The 24,715-nt window shown below is 44.1% G+C and overlaps 1 protein-coding gene and 1 pseudogene across 1 annotated transcript; both read left to right on the plus strand.

The window, feature by feature from the left end:
- Positions 1–2,729: 2,729 nt before the first annotated feature.
- Positions 2,730–14,337, plus strand: LOC119902784 (pancreatic secretory granule membrane major glycoprotein GP2-like). Its single transcript, XM_038719148.1, has 10 exons — positions 2,730–2,815; positions 3,343–4,134; positions 4,222–4,308; positions 6,023–6,340; positions 6,551–6,756; positions 7,877–8,034; positions 9,140–9,388; positions 12,661–12,820; positions 13,986–14,058; positions 14,171–14,337. Exons 1-10 carry the CDS (start codon positions 2,749–2,751, stop codon positions 14,176–14,178), a joined length of 2,118 nt encoding a protein of 705 aa, XP_038575076.1. The 5' UTR covers positions 2,730–2,748; the 3' UTR covers positions 14,179–14,337.
- A 3,311-nt stretch (positions 14,338–17,648) lies between these two features.
- LOC119903026 lies at positions 17,649–24,011 on the plus strand (annotated as a pseudogene).
- Positions 24,012–24,715: the final 704 nt, after the last annotated feature.

The raw sequence follows: 24,715 nt of genomic DNA on the forward strand, positions 1-24,715 counted from the left end.
TCACCCTGGTGTTCGTTTTCCGTGAGAAACAAAAAGTCAACTAGTTTCATGTCTTCTTCAATATAAAATGATTCATTTAGTAAATTATGGTCCCATTTATTTTAAAATAGACCACAAAGCAGAGTATGCTTCAGGGCGGGGTTATCTATGATTGACAAGTCGTTACCATGGTGACCTGTCAATCAGGCTAGAGAGACTCGAACCCTCGCCTCTGTGTAAATTTAACCAGCGCCGTCGAAAAGCTTATTAGGAGTCGGCTGTTCACTTTCTCTGGTGAGAACATTTAGTTTTAAGCCTGTTGTTCTCTAGACAAACTTATCAGCCTGTTAAAATGACAGATAATGTGAGTTACAGATGCCCCCAGCTAAGCTAGCTAGCTCCACACACGGCCGTTAGCTCCGCCGTATCGTCACTTCCGGGCACTTCCTGGTTGCAAAAACTCGACATGGCGGCGCCCTATCGGCCAAACTCGAGGCTTCAAAAGGGCGGTCCACAAAGCAACGGGTGACGTCACCATGACTACGTCCACTTCTTATATACAGTCTATGGTGTGAATGTTTGGGCACTTAGGCTCAGTGAAAGAATGTGAGTGAATGGTGAATGTGAGGTAGTATAAAAGCGCTTTGAGTGGTCGAAAAGACTAGAAAGGTGCTGTACAAATACAGAGCATTCACATTTTATTTAAGTTATGCAGGTCAAGTTACTTCAATTACTTAAGTTAACTGACATAAGTGACGGAATTATTTTAACCCAAACCACAATCTTTTCCTAAACTTGACCAAATTGCAACGTTTTACAACGTTAACAATATGCAGTTTTACATATTGAAATGTTTTGCAACATTAACTAACTATTACGTACTTTTATTTTGAAAGTCTAACCAGACGTTGCATATTTATTCTTGCTAACTTAAGGGTACCCAGGGCCAGGACCCCGACCAGGGTTTAGAACATTACTGAGGTCCACATTGTTTTTTCTTTAAATAGAGTTTATTTACGGTAATTCACACCAACCAACGTTTTATTTAATACGGTCACACAAGCTAATGATCTATAATGAAAAAAAGACTTTAATCAAAGCTGTGTGCAGTGAAACAAACTCACTACAGCCTAATAATCAGACTTTCCTATGATGAGAGCTGTCAGTCATTTTAAACGTTTACATGCGCAGTAATGCAAAGCAAATATTTTATGAAAGTGCTCTGAGATGACTGTCCAACTGGGGCTATGTAAATAAAATTGAATTGAAATATTTTGGGAGATTTAAGCAGCCAAACAAAAACACTGACCTTGACAGGACAGACAGAGGAAACAGCTCAGGATTGAATGCTGTCCTTCAGTTTTTAATAATCTCATGCTCTTTTCCTTTGGAGCCATTTTGTCCCGCTGTATGAGTCAGTGAGCCGAAACCTTTGTTCCCAATAAACCAAGCTGTCCTAATCACAGAGCCCAGCAGCAGGTGTTCTAGAGAACAGATCTCTGTTGGTGGAACAAACTTCATATTTCCTGAATCTCAGCTGGAACTGAAAAATAAAAACAGTTGATTTTCATGTTGTCTGAAAGCGTTTCAAAAAAGAAGTTTCTCCAGAACGAAGTGAAAGAGCTCTTTCTCTCCACACAGTATTATTTGTCTGACCCAGTTCTTTTAATTTATGGCTTTACAACAACAATTAGCACCAACAGAGCTGCAGTTCACCTGCCGCTTCCCAGAAAGACTGACTGAAGTCTGCACACCTGAAGAAAGAAAAGGTAAAGATTAAACATGACTAAACGCAGATTCCAGTTTTTAGTTTTACAGACCTGTAATAAATCCTCCTTCATGCAGCTTGCAGTGTTCAGTTTGTGTGGATTCAGCTGCAGGATCATCGTGGAGGATCCAGCTTGTTCTGCTGAGAAGTGTTTCTGATATTTTGTCCACCACATATATATACAGGTCTGTTGGATTAGATTTAGCGAGGTGTACCTAATAAACTGGACACTGAGCGCAAATAATTACATACAGAATATCTACATATGCATTTCAACTACCATAAGAATAACAAGATAACTCTGTTTATTACCAAATAGATCTTTACAAATCCAGATACTCGGCTTTTTACCAAACTTTGCAAAGTGACAAAATGGATCCAGGTTTTATTACTGTATCAGACGGGACGTTATCTGTTTTCATGTTGGACGTTCCTTCAGTGCCAGCCGAGAGTCTGATTAATGAAGTTAAAGTTTCAGATAATTCTGTGTTGTAATGATTTTAAAATTAGGTTCTATACTGGGATGAAGTGAATTACTCTGAATATAATAAGTAGCTTAAATTAGTATTTTATGAATGTAATCACAGATTTATTAAATGAATGATTTGATCAGCTACATTCAATCGATCGATAAAGATGAGAGTTTGATAATCCTGAGCAGGCATAAAGAAAATTAAGACACATGCCTTTGGTGTGAGAGACCCAGGTTCAATCCCCCACTGTGACACATCCACCATTGTGTCCCTGAGCGAGACACTTAACCCCTCGTTGCTCCAGAGGTTTGACTCTGACCTCTGACATGTAGAGCAGCTGTAAGTCTCTTTGGATAGAAGCATCAGCTAAATGAATAAATGTAATGATAAAATTGTACAGAGAAAAAGAAAACACTTCATTGTGATCTGGAGGTAACGGTGAAAGAAACAGGTGCTGTGAGCAGAATATTAACCAGGTGAGTGAACCTGTTGTTTTCACCTCCAGCTGTCACAGTTTGGTGATTGAAAATGTTCCACCGGTTCATCTCTCTGCTCCTGCTGCTCGTCATGGCTGCCTGTTCAGCTGAGTCCACAGGTGAGTCCACAGCGTTGTTTTTTCAGTTGATTGAACTTTTTTAGAACTTGTTTCAACTTCATACTTTGAGTTAAAACAAATAATTATTATCAAATCAAAGCAAGAAAACTTCCCTTAAGTTAACTCAAGTTAAAACAACTTAACCACATTTATAATGTGTATATATAATGTGATACACCTGTGATATAATATAAAAAAGACAAACATTTATAATATAATACTTTCTGTTTCAAGTTAAGAGGATTTAAATTCAAAATTTGTTTCATTTACACGTATAAGATCGTTGGCAATGTTTTTCAATCAACACATACATATCTGCCAAAAGAGTCAACACAATGAGTTAATGCAAATTTAACTTTCAAAAACTCATTCAGTTGAGTTCAAAATCTAAAACTTGTCAGCGCTCTTGGGTTAAAAAGAAGAAGTAAGTGGTTGTAACTAAATGTGGCTGTAATGATTCACCGTGTGAGAGTTACCACAATGTTCTGGCAGTCACGTATGTCAGAGAGATCGTTTAACCTCCTCAGGGTCTGTAGCCACCAGCTGTGAGGCCTGTCACAGACTGGCTCGATGCCACGCCTCCATCCAGGACAACAGCGTGGAAGCTGTGGGCGTGGCCTGCCGCTGTGAGGACGGTGTGGTGGGAGATGGCTTCACCTGCTACAACAAAACCACCTGCAACGATGGCTGCTGTGGACAAGGCTACCAATGGTCGCCGCTGCAGGGCTGCGTGGACATCGATGAGTGTTCGCTGCCCCGCCCTCCCTGTGGTCCCGGCCATCTCTGCGAAAACACCCCAGGCTCCTTCAACTGCCTGCTGACCCCCGATCTACAAAGTCGCACCGCTACCAAAACCAAACTGCGCTCAGTGACGTTTGTATGCCAGAGCGCACGGTGCCCTTTCGGTCAGGACTGCCTCCAGGTGAACGGCGCGTCTCGCTGCATCGACCCGTGTCAGCACTACTCTGCGTTAGAAGACACCTGGCGAGCCACAGACGTCAGGGCGGCCCCGGGGTCAGTGGCCTGCGACAGCCGTACAGATTGGCAGGGCTGGTACCGCCTGTTCATCGGTAACAGCAGTGTTCAGATGCCAGAGAGATGCATTGAGAGCCACATGTGTGGGACTGATGCTCCGCTGTGGTTGAGGACCGCCCACCCGCTGCAGTCAGATGGCATCATACCGGCAGAGGTTTGTGGCAGCTGGGAGAGAGGCTGCTGCCAGTTTCAGTCTAACCCCATCCACGTGAAAGCCTGCCCAGGAAAATACTACGTGTACAAGTTCGTAAGCCCGACTTTGTGTCGGTTAGCTTACTGCGCAGGTAAGCAACAGGTATCCATGGAGTTATACTGTGTAGTGTCAAGGTTTCTTTCTCTAGTGGACTCTGTTGTGTTGTGCTCCTCATCAGATGTCAACACCATGGTGTGTAATACCTGTGCTGAAGGTGAGACCTGTGTGAGCAACGACAAGATCACCTGGAGGTGTGAACGTCAGGGTGAGTGACCTCGTCCTCTGTTGGGATCAAAAAACACGGGAACCAAGGGTTTCAGATCATTGAGGTTCCATGGTCTTTTGGGAGGTTCCTCGTGACCAAAAGAGTTTCCTGAACTGGCTTTCTGTGGCTCATAGCTGACCATCCTTGACCAGGTGTACTAAAGGTGTTGTCACGGGCAGTTAAAGAGGTTCTAACCAAAGTTCTTGTGTTGTAGAGGTTACACTGGGTCTCTAAAGAGGTTCTACAAGCTATAGGTCTTTCTAGTAATTCTGCAAGTTCTAAGGATGTTTTACTTGTCCTTCATGGGTTCGTAGAGATCCTTCAGGAAATGACATAGGTCTTTCTTCTGAGGGCCCTTCAGAGTTGGAGTTAGTGGTTCCTAAGGGGTTTCCACAGATCTTCAAGGGAGTTCCATGGGTCCTGAAGAGAGTCTGGTGGTTCCCACATATTCTTTAAGTGTTTCAAGAGATTCTTCAAGAGAGGTACTTTAAGGGGTCGCACATGTCATAAAGAAGTTATGGGGACCTCTATAACTTCTTAATGACATGTGGAACCCCCACAGGTCCTCAAAGAGAGTCCTTCTAGAGGTTCCTAAAACTTACGTACCCACATATCCTTGTAAAAGTTCTTTAAAGGGTCAAGGAGGACCTTTAAACATTAAGAGTCAGAAGTCGGGGCTCCAGACTGCGACCATGTGGTCGCATTTTTAGAGAAAGCATACTAAATTTTTAAACTAGGAGCACCAGATGGGAGAACTTCTGTTATGAATTGGTGCACGTGTGCGAATGGCCCTATAGCTCAACACGCAAGTAGAGCGGTGTTTCCAGTAGCGGAAGTAAATCCATCCATCGTTAACCGCTTATCCTGCGCACGGGGTTGCGGGAGGGCTGGAGCCAATCCCAGCTTACATCGGGCGAAAGGCGGGGTTCACCCTGGACAGGTCGTCAGTCCATTTAATTATAGCAACAAAATGCTCTTCTTCTACAATCGGTCTCATATAATTAGGCTTATTTAAATGCGTTCATTGTGTTGCTGTTTGTTTCCAGCCTACAGTTTAATGATTAATTTTAAAATGTAGGAAATTTGACTGTTTTGATCTGTAATGAAATTAAGCAATTGTAAAATTAGTAAACGCCATAACTTCCACACTACTGCAGTCATCACTCAGTTTAAAGTGCTCCCACACAGCTGAGGGCTTCGTTTAGTTTTCCCTTTGATGTTAACTGGAGCGTTGCGTTCACTGCTGTCGGCGGAGGTCAGGCGTGCGAAAAACCCCCTCAATAATCAAATCTGAACATCGAATGTGAACCCAACAGTCGAATATTTGAATAATGGGGTCCAGCCCTACACTCAAGTTGTATAAGGCAACCATCTCAAAACAGGTGTTTAAGAGGTAAAAAAAGCTCCATGAGAGTGAATTGTGAGAACAGTTATCATGTTAACTTGTGTGTCCAAGTTTGACGTCAGAAGATAACAGTAATGTTAAATTGAGGTGCGAGCTTGCAGTGCGTCTCTCTCTGGTCAGTCTTGCTAACGTTAGCTGGTCTGTCTGTTTGTCAGACACTTCCAGCGCTGTCACGTGACTTTGTGCCTGACAGAAGAGAGAGTGAATATACAGCTGTTTATTATTGTTTGATGTGAACAAGTGTTTCCTGTCTTGTTGACTGTACATGTGGGGACAAGCTGCTTTCTGTCTCTCTGTTTTAATGTTTAGCTGTCAACTTTCGGCTGAGGCTGGTGAACGGTAACACTCCGTGCTCTGGTAGAGTGGAGATCCTGCATACCGGCCAGTGGGGAACGGTGTGTGACGATGGCTGGGATTTAAACGACGCCCAGGTGGTCTGCAGACAGCGGGGCTGTGGCCTCGCCCAGTCGGCAACCATGTCCGCGAGCTTTGGACAGGGCAGCGGACCGATCTGGATGGATGATGTTGCCTGTACGGGCAGAGAGCCTTCGTTATCTGAATGTAGCCATCCAGGGTTCGGCACTCACAACTGCAACCATGGCGAAGATGCCGGTGTCATCTGTTCAGGTTAGTTACGTTTACCTGAAGAGCAGCTAGCAGGTTAGCAGCTAGCAGGTTAGCTCTAACGATGGGAAAGGTAGGTAGGTGTCATAATGTTGATTTACCATTTCATCTATTGAAAAAAGTTTACTAACTTGTGTGCTTGTGATGGTTTGACTTTCATACCCACAATGCCTTGTTCCTGCTGTGTTTCATGTGGGTTGTCTTGTGTTTCAGAACTCGGTGGTTTTCAGGAGCCGGAGCTGGTGTGTGGACGGGATCACCTGCGTCTGACGGTCCAGAAGAGGCTGCTGGAGGACCGAGGGCTGAACGCCTCTTCCGCTCACCTGATCGACCCGCGCTGCCACCAGCAGGTCGACCAGCAGGAGGCCATGTGGTACCTGGTGGAGCGAAGGAACGGTGTCTGTGGAAACTTGGTGGAGGTGAGTTTGGTTAGATCTACCATGACTAATCCTATGTGGGGCCCACAGCAGTTTTGCTCTTTGGGTTGCGGTTAACGGCGCTGAATTTAATCAGCTGTGAACCTGTTTTTGGTTGCTGTCTTTGTTTTTGTCTCAGAGCTTTGACCCTTTCACAGTGTGTTTACAGATCATGAAGGTTAACTGGAACAGTTTGGTTCTAAAAACATCTTGTTCAGCGTTTGGTTTCACTAAAAAACACTCTAAGGAGTTGGCTGTTTGTTTTAAGCTGAATTACAGATGCACCTTGCTAACCAAGCTAGCAAGCACCACCCTCTTATCCAAATATGGTTACGTCTGGTTCCAAAAAAGCAAGATGACAACGGCCAAAATGCCAGTCTCGAGGCTTCACCATGGCAGTCCAAAACTGGCTGGTGACGTGACAGCGGCTACACTCATTTCTTTTATACAGCCTGTGGTCACACATCATTATACACAAGACTGCTTTATGTTTGGACAATCTAAAGGCTGCATAGAAACAAACTAAGGCACAAACATGTTTTCGCCATGCTGGCAGCGCTGCTCTATAATTTGCTGGTCCTCCTCGTTGGTCCAGACTGAAACATCAATTGCTGTTGGATGGATTGTGATGAAATGTGGTTCAGACCTTCATGTTCCCCTAAGGATGAACTGGAATAATTTTGGTGATCCTCTGACTTTTCCTCTAGCGCCATCATCAGGTCAGCCTCAGCTGAGTTTACTGCTAATTAACTAATGTTAGCATGCTAACATCCTAAACTAAGATTGTGAACATTGTAAAAATTACACCTTTAGCATGTTGTCATTGTGAGACTGTTAGTATGCTAATGTAGGTGTTAGCTGAAGTACAGCTTGGTAGCATGGCTGTAGACTTTTGAAATGGTAAATGGCTACAAGCTTTTATCCAAAGCGCTTCACAAGGTTTTTGCTGCTCACCGATGGTAGCGAGCTTCCACGCAGGTGCTGCCAACCATCGTGAGCCACTTGGTTTTCAGTGTGTTGCCCAAGGAAACGTCGACATGTGGACAGGAGGGGGATCGAACCGACGACAAATGTCAAAGTAATTTCCACTGATTTCCTCAGCTGGTCTTCTCTTTCCCATCAGACAAACGGCTCCCACATTACATATTCCAACATTTTGTTTGTGTACCCCTCCGGTCGGACCAACGTCTCGCTCTCCATCCCTATGAGCTTCCCTTTCTCCTGCGTCTTCCCGCTGGATGACATCACCAGCCTCGACGCCGCCATTCGATACCAGCTGCCGTGAGTTCACCTTCCCCTGTATCAGTGTGTTTGTACTGTGAGATGTTTTAAAGTGTTTAACCAGCGAGTTATCTGAAGCGTCAGTGGTGTTCGTTACCTGCAGTTTAATGGTTAAACTGTTGACCTGAACGGTCAGGCTCTGCCTTTTTCCTCTTTTATTTTGAAGTTGTCTTTGTCTGTTAGCTATGTCTATCTTTGTTTCCTGATTGTCCTGATGTGTTTCACCTGTTCGCTTGTTTTTGCCTCTGTATATTGTCCCTTGCTGTTCAGTCCTTGTGAGACCTTCGTTGTCGTTCCTGCCAGCTCCCTGCTTTGTTCTGTCTAGTTTTTGGATTTGATGACTTGGATCTCTGTTTTCACTTCTGCCAGTATCCCTTTTTGTTTGTTAAATAAATATCAAGAGAACCATGGCCTGTACTATGAAGGGAGTTTAACCTACTCAGAGTTAACTTGGGGTTATCAGGCAAACTCTGACCGCTACACTGGAGTTAAAGTGTATTACGAAGTTGGATAAGATGTTGGTTAGTTGAGTCCGTGTTAACTTAATTGGAGTTGGTGCACGTTCGCATAAAAGGGGCGTGTTCAGCTGTGCAGGCAGAGTTTTTTGCCAGGGCGCATGCTCCATATTTCTCCAGAGGAACGCACGTTGATAGTGTCAGGAAATTGACACTGACAATGTTTTTTTTGTTGTGACTGTTACTATGATTGAGGTAAACAGACACCTGTCAGCCAATCACAGAGCAGGACTTCTCTGACCAGGATAGAGTGTCTCCCTGTGGAACAACACAGCTAACCCTGAACTCCCCTTGAAACTTCTCAATCTAAATCTGTGTGTTTGTACTCAGGGATCCTTTGCTTGTCTTTTATTTTGAAAAACTAAAACCCTTCAAAAACATCTTAAATTGAAATCCCTGAATGAACACATGAAGTAACTCATCCTTATTAATGGATAAATTAAAGGTAATTTAAGCAGAAGAAATTCAGGTTTATAGTTTTTGTTTAGTCTGTGAGTGTCGAGTCATTTCAGTTCACCTGTGCGTCTTCTCTTGGGTTTTTTCTGGTAATATGTCTGAATGAACACGTATGACGTCTCCTCCCTCATCAGGCGTCACAGAGTCGGGGTCGTGCATTCAGGTGAACCCACCAGAGCTTCGATGACTCTGTACGAGATGCCGGACTACAGTGTGCCGTTCCCCACCGGCCCAGTCAGCCTGCCGCTCGGCTCTGCCCTGCACGTCGGCGTCTCCGTGGAGAACTATGACAACAACCGCTTTGTGCTCCTGCTGGAAAACTGCTACGTCACAAACTCCCCCGGCGCCAACGATCCCGTCAGATACTTCCTGATCCAGAACAGGTGACGAGTCAGCCCAGACAGATAAAAACAGTCCAGACAGATAAAAACAGTCCAGACAGATAAAAACTGTCCAGACTGATAAAAACTGTCCAGACAGATAAAAACAGTCCAGACTGATAAAAACAGTCCAGACAGATAAAAACTGTCCAGACAGATAAAAACAGTCCAGACAGATAAAAACTGTCCAGACAGATAAAGACTGTCCAGACTGATAAAAACTGTCCAGACAGATAAAGACTGTCCAGACTGATAAAAACAGTCCAGACTGATAAAAACTGTCCAGACTGATAAAAACTGTCCAGACAGATAAAGACAGTCCAGACAGATAAAAACAGTCCAGACTGATAAAAACTGTCCAGACAGATAAAAACAGTCCAGACTGATAAAAACTGTCCAGACAGATAAAAACTGTCCAGACTGATAAAGACAGTCCAGACTGATAAAAACAGTCCAGACTGATAAAAACTGTCCAGACAGATAAAAACTGTCCAGACAGATAAAAACTGTCCAGACTGATAAAAACTGTCCAGACTGATAAAAACAGTCCAGACAGATAAAAACAGTCCAGACAGATAAAAACTGTCCAGACTGATGAAAACTGTCCAGACAGATAAAAACTGTCCAGACTGATAAAAACAGTCCAGACTGATAAAAACAGTCCAGACAGATAAAGACAGTCCAGACAGATAATAACTGTCCAGACAGATAAAAACAGTCCAGACTGATAAAAACAGTCCAGACTGATAAAAACTGTCCAGACAGATAAAAACAGTCCAGACTGATAAAAACTGTCCAGACAGATAAAAACAGTCCAGACTGATAAAAGCTGTCCAGACAGATAAAAACAGTCCAGTAAGATAAAAACAGTCCAGACTGATAAAGACTGTCCAGACAGATAAAAACAGTCCAGACTGATAAAAACTGTCCAGACTGATAAAAACAGTCCAGACAGATAAAAACTGTCCAGACAGATAAAAACAGTCCAGACAGATAAAGACAGTCCAGACAGATAAAGACAGTCCAGACAGATAAAGACAGTCCAGACTGATAAAAACAGTCCAGACAGATAAAGACTGTCCAGACTGATAAAAACAGTCCAGACTGATAAAAACAGTCCAGACTGATAAAAACTGTCCAGACAGATAAAGACAGTCCAGACAGATAAAAACAGTCCAGACTGATAAAAACTGTCCAGACAGATAAAAACAGTCCAGACTGATAAAAACTGTCCAGACAGATAAAAACTGTCCAGACTGATAAAGACAGTCCAGACTGATAAAAACAGTCCAGACTGATAAAAACTGTCCAGACAGATAAAAACTGTCCAGACAGATAAAAACTGTCCAGACTGATAAAAACTGTCCAGACTGATAAAAACAGTCCAGACAGATAAAAACAGTCCAGACAGATAAAAACTGTCCAGACTGATGAAAACTGTCCAGACAGATAAAAACTGTCCAGACTGATAAAAACAGTCCAGACTGATAAAAACAGTCCAGACAGATAAAGACAGTCCAGACAGATAATAACTGTCCAGACAGATAAAAACAGTCCAGACTGATAAAAACAGTCCAGACTGATAAAAACTGTCCAGACAGATAAAAACAGTCCAGACTGATAAAGACAGTCCAGACTGATAAAAATAGTCCAGACAGATAAAGACAGTCCAGACAGATAAAAACAGTCCAGACTGATAAAGACAGTCCAGACTGATAAAAATAGTCCAGACAGATAAAGACAGTCCAGACTGATAAAAACAGTCCAGACTGATAAAGACAGTCCAGACTGATAAAAATAGTCCAGACAGATAAAGACAGTCCAGACTGATAAAAACAGTCCAGACTGATAAAGACAGTCCAGACTGATAAAAACAGTCCAGACTGATAAAAACAGTCCAGACTGATAAAGACAGTCCAGACTGATAAAAATAGTCCAGACAGATAAAGACAGTCCAGACTGATAAAAACAGTCCAGACTGACATGCTGCAATTATTTAGGATGATTTAGGATTCATTGATTAGTCGATCATCAGAGAAATTTCTTGAGAGAAGTTGATTGTTTGAAATGCCTACAATTTCATGGTTGCAGCCTCTCAAATAGTAGGATTTAACCGTTCTCCCTCCCCAACTCGTCACATATGGACACATGGTCAAGACCCGTTGGCTTCATTTTTTTAACACACTGGGGAACCCTTAGCGGCATAGTCCAGTGCACAGGGGGAAGCCCTGTAGCGTCGTTTATGAACGCTAAAGGTAGGTGTAGGAAAGTCCGACTAAGGAGGTGTTTGAGGTGGACGGAGGGCCAGAAACTGGACTTTAAACCAAGTCAGTAAGTTAAGTAACGTAGTTATTTTAACCCAAACCACAATCTTTTCCTAAACCTAACCAAATTGCAATGTTTCACAACTTAACCACCAGTTTTAATTTGAAAGTCTAACCAGAGGTTGCATATTTATTGTTGCTAACTAGACTGTGGAGCCCCACACATACAAAAACAACGCTAAAGGTACACAGGGCATTAAAAGCGACACAAAGGGGTCTTAACCAAGCGTCCAAATGTGACGAAAGGAGAGAGAAGGTGTTGGAGGATTTGTTGCTTTCCTTCCTTAAAATGACAGTAATATGATGCTGTTTGGGTTTCGGACTGTTGGTTGGACAAAACAAGTAAGTAAAAATAAGATTAACAGACAATGACAACAATCGTTAGTTGCAGCCCTAAAAATGACCACAAAAATAATAGTGTTAAAAGTTATTTATCCAACACTTGATGACAATGAGATCGAAAAAGAAAAAGAATGTTCAATGTTCAAACAGTATTACTTCTATCAGAGAAGAAATATAATTACTCCAAGTATGTAACCATTCACTTAGTTTACTTTGTGCTTTATTTTGAGATAAAAAGATGTTTGAAGAGTTATTCTACAGTAGAAGCACGATGATCTGAACAACAATGTGCCTTATTTTGACAGTCAGTGTAGAGATACAGGAAGGAGTATGACATGCGGTCGGCACCTTAACCCTTCAGCCCACAGGACGCCGACCTGAACATCTGCTACTGGCAGCAAAGAATTTACATTATTTATTATTTTACTTTGAAGATCAAAACACTTTTATCAACTGACAGTTTGGTTTTCTTCACGGAGAACATTACACACAGCTGTAGATCCAGGAAACCATTAACCTTCAGTCAGTCTGAGGGCAGATTTTCAAAATAAAAGTTCTGCTAGGCAGGTGTGTTCTTACAGCAGCCCTGTGATTGGCTCTCTCCTCCAGGTGTCCGGTGGACCGTCGCAATGTGACGGTGGATGAAAGCGGTCTGTCGCAGCGAGCTCGCTTCTCTGCGCTGCTCTTCCTGTTCCTTGGGACCTATGAGAACGTTTATCTGCACTGCAGGATCAGCCTGTGTGACCGGGACAGCGCCCCCTGCAGCCCCGTGAGTGAACCGCAGGTGGTCCTGTTCTACACACAGGAACCCAGGTTCTCCTTTACAGAACACAGACCAGTCAACGGTCAACTGTCCGAACCGTGCTGAAGATCTGCAGGGTCTTCAAGGAGGGTCCAGGGTCAGGTTCTGGTTCCATGGGTTCTAAAAGATGTTATAGGTGTTTTTAAGAGGCACAGACCCTAAAGAGGATTTAGGGGATCTTAATAATAATAATAATAATATAATAATCTTTATTTGTAGAACACTTTTCAAAAACAAGTTACAAAGGTTCTCCTCAGGTCATTAATTATGTTTTAGATATCTTTAAGAGGGTTTCATGAGTTCATAAAGAGGTAGTGGTTACTTAATAATACTTAATAAGTTCCCACAGGTACTTGGGGTTCTTGAGTGGTTTCACATGTTCTTAAATGGGTTCTAAAGGTTCATAACGTATTCTTATTGGACCTCACAATGCTCTCGATGTCATGAGGAGGTTCCCATCAATCCTTAAAGAAGTTCTAGAAGCTCTTGAAGAGATCCCACAGGTTCTTTAAAAGGGTCCAGAGGTTCTTGAGTGGGTCCCACAGGCTCTTAAATAGGTTCTAAAGGTTTACGGATTCTTACATAGATTGCATAGGTTCTAGGTTCTGAAAAAGGTTCTAAAGGTTCTAGAGATTGTTAAAACATGCAGTCCCACAAATTCTTAAAAAGTATAGGTGTCTCAAAGGTCCTCAAAGGTCCTCAACAAGGCTCTTGGATGTTCCCATGAGTCCTCCAATAAGTTCTAGAGGCTCTAGATGTTTTAGGGTGGTTCCACAAGTCGTCTAGGCAGTTCTAGAGGTTCTTAAGGTTCTACAGGTCCTTCAGAGGTTCCAACTGGTCATTTAAAAAGTTAAGAGGTTATAGAGTAGATGTGTTTTGGGGTCCTTAGTGAGGTTCTCAATGTTCCCATGGAGGTCCTACAGGCTTTTAAAAAAGGTTCTAACAGAACTTAAGAGGGTCCCTAGAAGGTTTCAGAGGTCTGAAATGAACTGCATCGATCTTTATTTGTCTTTATGTGTCTTTATTAAATCGTGTCTGTTTCTTTTGCTGTGAAACACACTGTAACGTCTGTTAATAAACGTTCTTTACCAATAAAACTAAAAATAAACGTTCTTTCTGTTTTCCTCTACAGAACTGTTCCAGACGACAGGCTCGGTCCGCAGCTTCACCCAATCAGCTTCCCATCACTGTTGGACCAATCAGCTGTGAGTATTTCCTTCTCTGTAATGACCACGCTCAGCGTTCATTATATCACACGTTTGTTCTCTATCGTCCATCACGTTCCACGTCTCCTGTTCTCTTTGTTCTTGTGTTCAGGGTTCTAAAGGAGCAGCATGACCTCAGACGACGGCCTGCTACGAACTCTGATTGACTTCCTGCTCCTGATTTGATCTTTCAAAACTTTATTATTCCACTTTAATACACCTGCTGAATGTCAAACTGTCAAAAACAAAAACACCTGAAGATTCAAATAAAGAGAAACACGACATCACTCACCTGCGTTTGTTCTCACTTCCTACCTGAGACAGGACACGCTGCTACTGTAACTGTAGTATTATTACTGTTACTGCCGGTACTGGCAGTACTACTACTGTAAGTGTAGTATTATTACTGTTTCTGCCGGTACTGGCAGTACTACTACTGTAAGTGTGGTATTATTACTGTTTCTGCCGGTACTGGCAGTACTACTACTGTAAGTGTGGTATTATTACTGTTACTGCCGGTACTGGCAGTACTACTACTGTAAGTGTGGTATTATTACTGTTACTGCCGGTACTGGCAGTACTACTACTGTAAGTGTGGTATTATTACTGTTACTGCCGGTACTGGCAGTACTACTACTGTAAGTGTAGTATTATTACTGTTTCTGCCGGTACTGGCAGTACTACTACTGTAAGTGTGGTATTATTACTGTTACTGCCGGTACTGGCAGTACTACTACTGTAAGTGTGGTATTATTACTGTTTCTGCCGGTACTGGCAGTACTACTACTGTAAGTGTGGTATTATTACTGTTACTGCCGGTACTGGCAGTACTACTACTGTAAGTGTGGTATTATTACTGTTACTGCCGGTACTGGCAGTACTACTACTGTAAGTGTGGTATTATTATTATTAATACAACTGTTGTGTTACTATAATCTATCTATCTATTTTGACACCTCCAAGCCCCTCCCCCACATCCCTGACTCACCTGGTCGTCATGGCGTCCTCCCCTCCCCGTCACAAAGCGTCCATCAGAGCGTCTCAGTGTAACCTGAGCAGGCGTGGCGGCTCGTGGTCACCTGAGTCGGGCGGCTGCTGAATGTTTGATGGAGGCTGTCAGGGATCCTCTGTCCACGGTCGGAGCACAAACACCTGAGCAGGTAGCCCACAGGTAGCCCACAGGTAGACGCTTCGTCGGGACGCTCTGAGGCTTCTACAGGCAGGTACCAGCTCCCTCTGCAACACTAAACTGCTCTTTAACACTCACATTTAGCCTTTGTTTTCTTTACAGGCAGAAATATAGTTTTCCTACTTGTGTGACATCATCATATGTATCACGTCTCACCTGTGTCCAGAGAAAAACACGTATCTCTGTGGGAACTGCTGAAATCATGTTTTCTGCCCGGTGACAGTGAAAACTTGAACAGGTTTTTAAGGACCTCACTGTTGGATATTTTTCCAAAATACTTTGTAAACTTCAGTTTATCTGAAAACATAAAACTTGGCAGACAGATGCGTGGTTTCCACAGGACAGAGACATCTGGAGCTGATGTTCCTGAAATATTCTTCATGTCTTCATTTCCTCCAGACTCTTTGTATCTTCACTGCAGGTTAAATAAAGTTCCGTGGGTTTGAACAGTGTTCAGATCAGCTGCTGCAGGAAACTCTACACTGAGGTCTTGTTCTAGTTTGAACAGGTGAGGGGGGCAGTTTATTTTAGAGGTAAACAGTTTCCACAGTTTGTTTTATTGATTAATAAAACCACTCAGTAATTAACTTGGACGCTTTGCTGCAGCTCACAGTGACACAGGAACCACTGGGATCCTTCAGTTAGTGATTAAGTCAAGTCATTGTCAGAAACAGGAAGTTAGAATCTGCACACGGACCTGATGTGAAGTCGTCACGGATAGAGACGCTGTGTGAGGGTTAAGACTTGGTTTTAGGGTTCTGGTTAGGGGAATGCGTTATGACAGTGAGATGGCGGCTTCAGCTGCTGCTCGTGTTTCTCTGCTTGTTGCTCAGTGTCCCATGTGACCACAGATTAAATCTTCGAGACTGTCCTCACCAGAAAAATTCAATATATGTCGTTTGTTGACCCGTATTTATTTACTGTGGCAGCGTCCTCTAGGCAGAGAATGCTGGCCACGCCCACAAAGGAACATACAACCCTATCCTGCAGCAACCTGGTAAACGCATAAGACAATGGCCAATCAGAAGACAGTGGGCTTTGGGGGGGGGGGGCTTAAAGAGACAGAAGCATCTTCAGACAGAGGCTGAAATGAAGGCCTGCATGAAGAGCCAGTACAAGATAGAATTTCTTTTTTTAAACTTTGAATCATGTAAAGCTGCTAAAGACGACAAGATAGGACTGCAAACGCAGTATAATAGGTCTCCTTTAATTTAAAGGTTCAGCGTGTAAGTTTTAGTGCCATCTAGTGGTGAAGGTTGTGAACTGCAACCAGCTGCTCAGTCATCGCTCACCCCTCCCTTTGTGGGCGAGCAGGAGAAGCTACGGTGGCCGACGCGCTCTGTCGGCTCTGAGATAAACAACACGTGTCCACATTTCTAATAAACCAGACGACAACTTCCACTACTGCTACTGATACTAGTCTTACTTGTTCTTCTTCCTCGTACATATTCACCGTAGTGATGAAACACGCTCTGTAGAGCAGTTTGTCCATTTGGGCTACTGTAGAAACCTGGCAGTGCAACGTGGTGGCGTCCATGTAAGAGGAGCCGCCGTGTCTGTAGATATAAATGTTGGTAGTTAACATTCATATGCGTCAGGAGGCATGGATCAAACAAGTGTGTTGTTTATGTTGAATCAGAATCATTTTCTGAGGGGAAATTCTTTGTTGCAGATAGAGAATATAAGAAAGTAAAATATATAAATCTAATAATAAATGATAATAAATGTGGATATTTACAGTATTAACATAGGTGTAATGATAAATAGCAATACAGAGCAAAGGTTCACATCGTCTGTCTAGTGTGCTGGGTTAATGTTAAATATATAATTATGAAATAAATTATCACATGTATTAATTGTGCAAATATATTACTGTGTTTAAATAAATATAAACAACATGTTAGATGTGTACAGAAAAAAAACAGTCTGCAATAAACTTTAAAATGTAAGAATGAAAACAAAACTGATGAAAAACATTTGATATGGAACACTTTGGGCTTCCATACGTGTGAGAGGTCACAGTGTATATTCATTAAATGTGGGTTTGATTACAGTGAACGTTTGATTAATTAGGATCGATCAGTTTAGCAGTTTGTGATTGGATGTTGATGTAAACGTTGGTTTTCTGTCAGAACATCTCTGATGCTCCTCTTAATGCTAGATAATTATTATTATTTACTATATCTTTATTTAAGCAGGAATAAAACTCCTAAAAGTTAAAAGTTTCCTGGCCAAGACAGGCAGCAGCACAGTTAACAAGGTTGCAGACGTAAAACATTGAACAATTTACATATTATTAATTAATTAGAATTAATAATCAGTCACAAGGTCATGAAATATCAAAATGTCATAAATATTCAGAGTTAGGTGCTGCTTGTTGTAAATGTTTTAAACTGTGTGCACCTGCGACAGGTGATGGTGTCAGGATGTCTGACGGGAGGCAGCGAACTTTGTCCACCTCTGGAGAGTCTCTGTATCAGATCCTGGCTCTGGAGAAAGGCTGCAGCCATGACGACATCAGGAAGTCCTACAGGTGAGCCCACCGCAGCCCCGCCCTCTCACCTGCACCAGGTGATCAGTCTGCTCTGACCAGCAGCGGCGTGCGTTAACACTGAAGCATGTGTGGTTTCAGGAAGCTGGCGCTGCGGTACCACCCGGATAAGAACCCGGACAACCCGGAGGCGGCGGAGAAGTTTAAGGAGCTGAACAGCGCTCACGCCGTCCTGTCCGACCTCACCAAGAGGAACATCTACGACTCGTACGGGTCTCTGGGACTTTACGTGGCCCAGCAGTTCGGAGAGGACAACGTCAACACGTACTTCATGCTGTCCACCTGGTGGGCTAAGGTGGGCGGGGCTTACACTGTGTGTGATGTGACCAAAAGGAAACCTTTAATGATGCGTAGCTGCTTCTGTAACGTGACCTGACCTGTCTGTGTAGGACCCTGTCCTTCCTTTGTCCGTCACTCCCAGTTTAAACCTGTAGGTGCAGTTTGCTGTCAGACCTCTGGACCTGGAACAGGTCTGACAGGGTTTGCAGGTTCGGGCTGTAGTGCAGGGTCAGACGGGATCTGTAGGATCCGGTCCAACAGCAGGCTAACAGAAGACAGCAGAGACGGCCGACTGTCCCACACTTCAAACCAGCGGTGTCCGTCAGCTTCATAGCGACCCGCAGAGGTTAAACAGCTGGGACTCCCTGCCAGTCAGTCAGATCTGAAGAAGCCTCCTGGATCAGACGAACAGTCTGAGTCTAGTAGCCAACTCCAGTCTCGCTGATTTGAAAATTCCTTGGATAAGTAGATGTGAAACAGATTCATTTTGCTCTGAGAAGTAAATCCACAGATCTGACAGTTACGCCTCCTTGTCTGGAGGAAGTGGTTTGTTTCCATGTTCCCAGTTTTTACAGAACATTTAATATTTTTCATCTTTTGGCACACAAGAGCTGAGACAGTTAGTCAGCTGATCGACAGAAAAACAACTTTTTAGATAATCAATGCATCATTGCGGGTGGTGATGGTGGAGTGGATAAGATGCCTGCTGTTGGTTGGAGAGACCCGGGTTCAGTTCCCCACTGTGACCCATCCACCATTGTGTCCCTGAGCAAGACAGGCGTGCGACCTCTGACATGTGATTGTAAGTCGCTTTGGATAAAAGCGTCAGCGAAATGAATAAATGTAAATTTAAGCCATGTAGATTCACAGGTAACTGAAAGTCTTTGTGTTTTGGACTGTTGGTCGGACAAAACAAGACCTTGAACTGGGAGAAACTGGGACAGGGATTTTCCAGTTTTATGACAACTAATAGATCAATCAATAAAGCTCCTTCTGAGACAAGATTCAGCGGATTTGTTGCAGCACTAGTCGTGATGTCAGGATGCTGCAGAGTAAAGAGACCATCAAGTCTTTGGTTTTGGGGTCTGCATTGTAGTCCTGGTCTTTGTTTTGGAGTCTGCCTTGTGGTCCTGGTCTTTTGTTTTGGGGTCTGCCTTGTGGTCCTTGTCTTTGGTTTTGGAGTCTGACTTGTGGTCCTGGTATTTGGTTTTGGGGTCTATCTTGTGGTCCTGGTGTCGGTTTTGGAGTCTGACTTGTGGTCCTGGTCTTTTGTTTTGGGGTCTACCTTGTGTTCCTGGTCCTGGTATTTGGTTTTGGGGTCTATCTTGTGGTCCTGGTGTCGGTTTTGGAGTCTGACTTGTGGTCCTGGTCTTTTGTTTTGGGGTCTGCCTGGTGGTCCTTGTCTTTGGTTTTGGGGTCTACCTTGTGTTCCTGGTGCTGGTTTTGGAGTCTGACTTGTGGTTCTGGTGTTGGTTTTGGAGTCTGACTTGTGGTTCTGGTGTCGGTTTTGGAGTCTGACTTGTGGTCCTGGTCTTTTGTTTTGGGGTCTGCCTTGTGGTCCTTGTCTTTGGTTTTGGAGTCTGACTTGTGGTCCTTGTCTTTGGTTTTGGAGTCTGACTTGTGGTCCTGGTATTTGGTTTTGGGGTCTACCTTGTGGTTCTGGTGCTGGTTTTGGAGTCTGACTTGTGGTCCTGGTGCTGGTTTTGGAGTCTGACTTGTGGTCCTGGTGTTGGTTTTGGAGTTTGACTTGTGGTCCTGGTGCTGGTTTTGGGGTCTATCTTGTGGTCCTGGTGCTGGTTTGGAGTCTGACTTGTGGTTCTGGTGTTGGCCTTGTGGCCTGCCTTCTGGTCCTGGTGTCCTCCTCAGTGGACTCTGATGTGTCTCCTATTGGTCTCTCAGGGTCTGTTCCTGGTCTGTGGGATCCTGACCGGATGTTACTGCTGCTGCTGTCTCTGCTGCTGCTGCAACTGTTGCTGTGGGAAACTCAAGCCGATGCCCACAGGCGAGGGGGCGGAGCCAGACTATGTCTCGCCTGACGATCTGGAGGAGGAGATGCGCAACGATCCTGACGCCGGTGAGGCCACAGGAAGTTCTGAGCTTTTATTTTGATAGTCCCACAGCTGATTGTTGGTTAAATGTTACTGTAAATATTTCCATCATATCTGCGCAACACGTTCTCGCTCCCAACTCATCACATACGGACGCTTGGTCAAGACCCGTCACTTTTTAAAACCATACGGTGTTTCACACGGGAACACCTGGTTGAAAGTCCAGTTTCTGGCTCACCTGTCCACCCCAACCACCTCCTTCCTGTTCTGTTAAATATGTTACACCACCCTTCAGTGTTCAGAAAAACCGCTACAGGGTTTCCCCAGTGAGTTGACGGGTCTTGACCATATGTGATGAGCTGGGAGGAGAACAGGTCGATCTGAGACGCTATCGACCCCGTGGACTCGTGGATCATTGATGATGTAATGAAAGGATTTTAATGGGATAATTAACGGACTGTAAAATATGAATGTATTTGAATGGAAATCTGCAGAGTTGACCAAATTACTTTAAATCATCCTGTATTTTAAAGAGCCTTCATGTTTTAATGAGGTACAAATTCAGGGTTTAAGGCTTTAATGTTCTGAACCCTTAACCCGTGTAGAAAAACTAATGAAAATTTATAGTTCATTGATTTATCTGTTCTAGTCCGGGGTGAACCCCTGTTCCCTGTAAACCAGCCTCGGTGGTAAATGTTGTGGTGAATGTTAAAAATAAAGCTGTAGATGTTATTTTGTACACTTTAATGTGTTTTTACCCTCAAACCCCATTAATCCTGCAGAAAAGCCCTTTATATGTCTGTCCATGACGTTTCCATCTGGTGAAACATGTGAAATATCCAAAATCAGAGTGCAGACGTAGAGCAGACTCCCTGATCCTCAGACTCCCTGATCCTCAGACTCCCTGATCCTCAGACTCCCTGATCCTCTAGACTCCCTGATCCTCAGACTCCCTGATCCTCAGACTCCCTGATCCTCTAGACTCCCTGATCCTCTAGACTCCCTGATCCTCTAGACTCCCTGATCCTCAGACTCCCTGATCCTCAGACTCCCTGATCCTCTAGACTCCCTGATCCTCTAGACTCCCTGATCCTTTAGACTCCCTGATCCTCAGACTCCCTGATCCTCTAGACTCCCTGATCCTCTAGACTCCCTGATCCTTTAGACTCCCTGATCCTCAGACTCCCTGATCCTCAGACTCCCTGATCCTCAGACTCCCTGATCCTCTAGACTCCCTGATCCTCAGACTCCCTGATCCTCTAGACTCCCTGATCCTTAGACTCCCTGATCCTCAGACTCCCTGATCCTCAGACTTCTTGATCCTCAGACTCCCTGATCCTCAGACTCCCTGATCCTCAGACTCCCTGATCCTCTAGACTCCCTGATCCTCTAGACTCCCTGATCCTCAGACTTCTTGATCCTCAGACTCTCTGATCCTTAGACTCCCTGATCCTTTAGACTCCCTGATCCTCAGACTCCCTGATCCTCTAGACTCCCTGATCCTCTAGACTCCCTGATCCTCAGACTCCCTGATCCTCTAGACTCCCTGATCCTCAGACTCCCTGATCCTCAGACTCCCTGATCCTCTAGACTCCCTGATCCTCTAGACTCCCTGATCCTCTAGACTCCCTGATCCTCAGACTCCCTGATCCTCAGACTTCTTGATCCTCAGACTCCCTGATCCTTAGACTCCCTGATCCTTTAGACTCCCTGATCCTCAGACTTCTTGATCCTCTAGACTCCCTGATCCTTAGACTCCCTGATCCTCAGACTTCTTGATCCTCTAGACTCCCTGATCCTTAGACTCCCTGATCCTCAGACTTCTTGATCCTCAGACTCCCTGATCCTTAGACTCCCTGATCCTCAGACTTCTTGATCCTCAGACTCCCTGATCCTTAGACTCCCTGATCCTCAGACTTCTTGATCCTTAGACTCCCTGATCCTTTAGACTCCCTGATCCTCAGACTTCTTGATCCTCAGACTCCCTGATCCTTAGACTCCCTGATCCTTTAGACTCCCTGATCCTCAGACTTCTTGATCCTCAGACTCCCTGATCCTCAGACTCCCTGATCCTCAGACTTCTTGATCCTCAGACTCCCTGATCCTCAGACTTCCTGATCCTCAGACTGCCTGATCCTCAGACTTCTTGATCCTCAGACTCCCTGATCCTTAGACTCCCTGATCCTCAGACTTCTTGATCCTCAGACTCCCTGATCCTCAGACTCCCTGATCCTTTAGACTCCCTGATCCTCAGACTTCTTGATCCTCAGACTCCCTGATCCTCAGACTTCTTGATCCTCAGACTCCCTGATCCTCAGACTCCCTGATCCTCTAGACTCCCTGATCCTCAGACTCCCTGATCCTCAGACTGCCTGATCCTTTAGACTCCCTGATCCTCAGACTCCCTGATCCTTAGACTCCCTGATCCTCAGACTCCCTGATCCTCAGACTCCCTGATCCTCTAGACTCCCTGATCCTCAGACTCCCTGATCCTCTAGACTCCCTGATCCTCAGACTGCCTGATCCTTTAGACTCCCTGATCCTTTAGACTCCCTGATCCTTTAGACTCCCTGATCCTCAGACTCCCTGATCCTTTAGACTCCCTGATCCTCAGACTTCTTGATCCTCAGACTCCCTGATCCTCAGACTCCCTGATCCTCAGACTTCTTGATCCTCAGACTCCCTGATCCTCAGACTCCCTGATCCTTAGACTCCCTGATCCTTTAGACTCCCTGATCCTCAGACTTCTTGATCCTCAGACTCCCTGATCCTCAGACTTCTTGATCCTCAGACTCCCTGATCCTCAGACTTCTTGATCCTCAGACTCCCTGATCCTTAGACTCCCTGATCCTCAGACTTCTTGATCCTCAGACTCCCTGATCCTCAGACTTCTTGATCCTCAGACTCCCTGATCCTTTAGACTCCCTGATCCTCAGACTTCTTGATCCTCAGACTCCCTGATCCTCAGACTTCTTGATCCTCAGACTCCCTGATCCTCAGACTCCCTGATCCTCTAGACTCCCTGATCCTCAGACTCCCTGATCCTCAGACTCCCTGATCCTCAGACTCCCTGATCCTCTAGACTCCCTGATCCTCAGACTCCCTGATCCTCAGACTCCCTGATCCTTAGACTCCCTGATCCTCAGACTTCTTGATCCTTTGTAACGCTGCAGCCTGTGGATGATGCAGCAGCAGCAGCAGCAGCTTCAATTGAACGAGTTTCTTTGTTTCTCTGCAGACCTTGAAACTCCGATCGTTCAGCAGCCGACCAACGCCAGCGAGAAGACGCAGCTGATCACCGACGGACACCGCAGATACGGAGACACCTACACATGAAGCTGACAGGAAACAGGAAACGCATCACTGCTTTAATGACCCACGTGAAACTGTCACTCGTTCTGCAGCTGGATCATAGAAACACCTTAAATCAGCTCGCTGTAACTAACTGTAGGAACTAAAGTAGAATTTCTAAACTGAATAACTTGATTTGAGGTTGAAGCAACAGTTTGACGTTCTCCTCTCAGTTTCAGATGATTATTTAATTCCCCCAAATTATACTTTTAGCAGACAAGATATATAAAATAAATTAAGATCCATAATAAACAGAAGTGTGTTTAACGGCGCTGCGCCTCAGACTGTTGCTTTAATGATCAAACTGCAGATTATATTTTATTAAACTAACGCTCTGATTGTTGATTCAATGAGTGATAAAGGAGAGGCGGAGCTTAAAACAGGCTGTTAGACTTTAATATTTTGTAAACTATAATCATGATCATTAATATTTATCTCCTGTGTTGATGTAAATAATGTTTTACTTTGGATGTTTCCTTTATGAAGCTCGACGGCTGTAAAAACACTGTTTGGAAAATAAAACCCGGTAACAACACCTGTGATGATGTCATGTGGTGATGTCATGTGCTGTGTGTCCTCCTGTCCTGCAGGGGGCGCCCTCCTTACAGAACAAAGACAGCTGCTGGCTTCATGTTACAGCTTCAACATGGACTTTGTTTTATTATGAAAGGGAACACGCAGGATGTGATGTAATGGGTGTTAAAGAGACACAGGATGTTTCTATCAGGTCTGTTTCAGCTCGCAGTGCATGCTGGGAAGTCTGCAAATGATTTTTCTTTAAAAACTTTATTTAACGAGTCGTGTGAGCGCTCAGCAGTTTGTTCATGAGAGAAGAACTCGTGTTTAGTCATTTTAAGCTGAATTAACTTGAATACAAATATACCAACAGTATATATATATATATGCACTGTATTTACTTATGTATGTGTGTGTGTGTGTGTGTGTGTGTGTGTGTGTGTGTGTGTGTGTGTATATACAGTACAGGCCAAAAGTTTGGACACACCTTCTCATTCAATGCGTTTCCTTTATTTTCATGACTATTTACATTGTAGATTCTCACTGAAGGCATCAAAACTATGAATGAACACATGTGGAATTATGTGCTTTACAAAAAAGTGTGAAAACACTGAAAACATGTCTTGTGTAACACGTGTACTTTCTTCAAAGTAGCCACCCTTTGCTCTGATTACTGCTTTGCACACTCTTGGCATCCTCTTGAGGTCGTCACCTGAAATGGTT

Source organism: Micropterus salmoides, unplaced genomic scaffold (genome assembly GCF_014851395.1).
Source record: "Micropterus salmoides isolate LMB-PRFRI ecotype aquatic unplaced genomic scaffold, ASM1485139v1 Ms_hic_scaffold_14, whole genome shotgun sequence".
Taxonomy (NCBI): domain Eukaryota; kingdom Metazoa; phylum Chordata; class Actinopteri; order Centrarchiformes; family Centrarchidae; genus Micropterus; species Micropterus salmoides.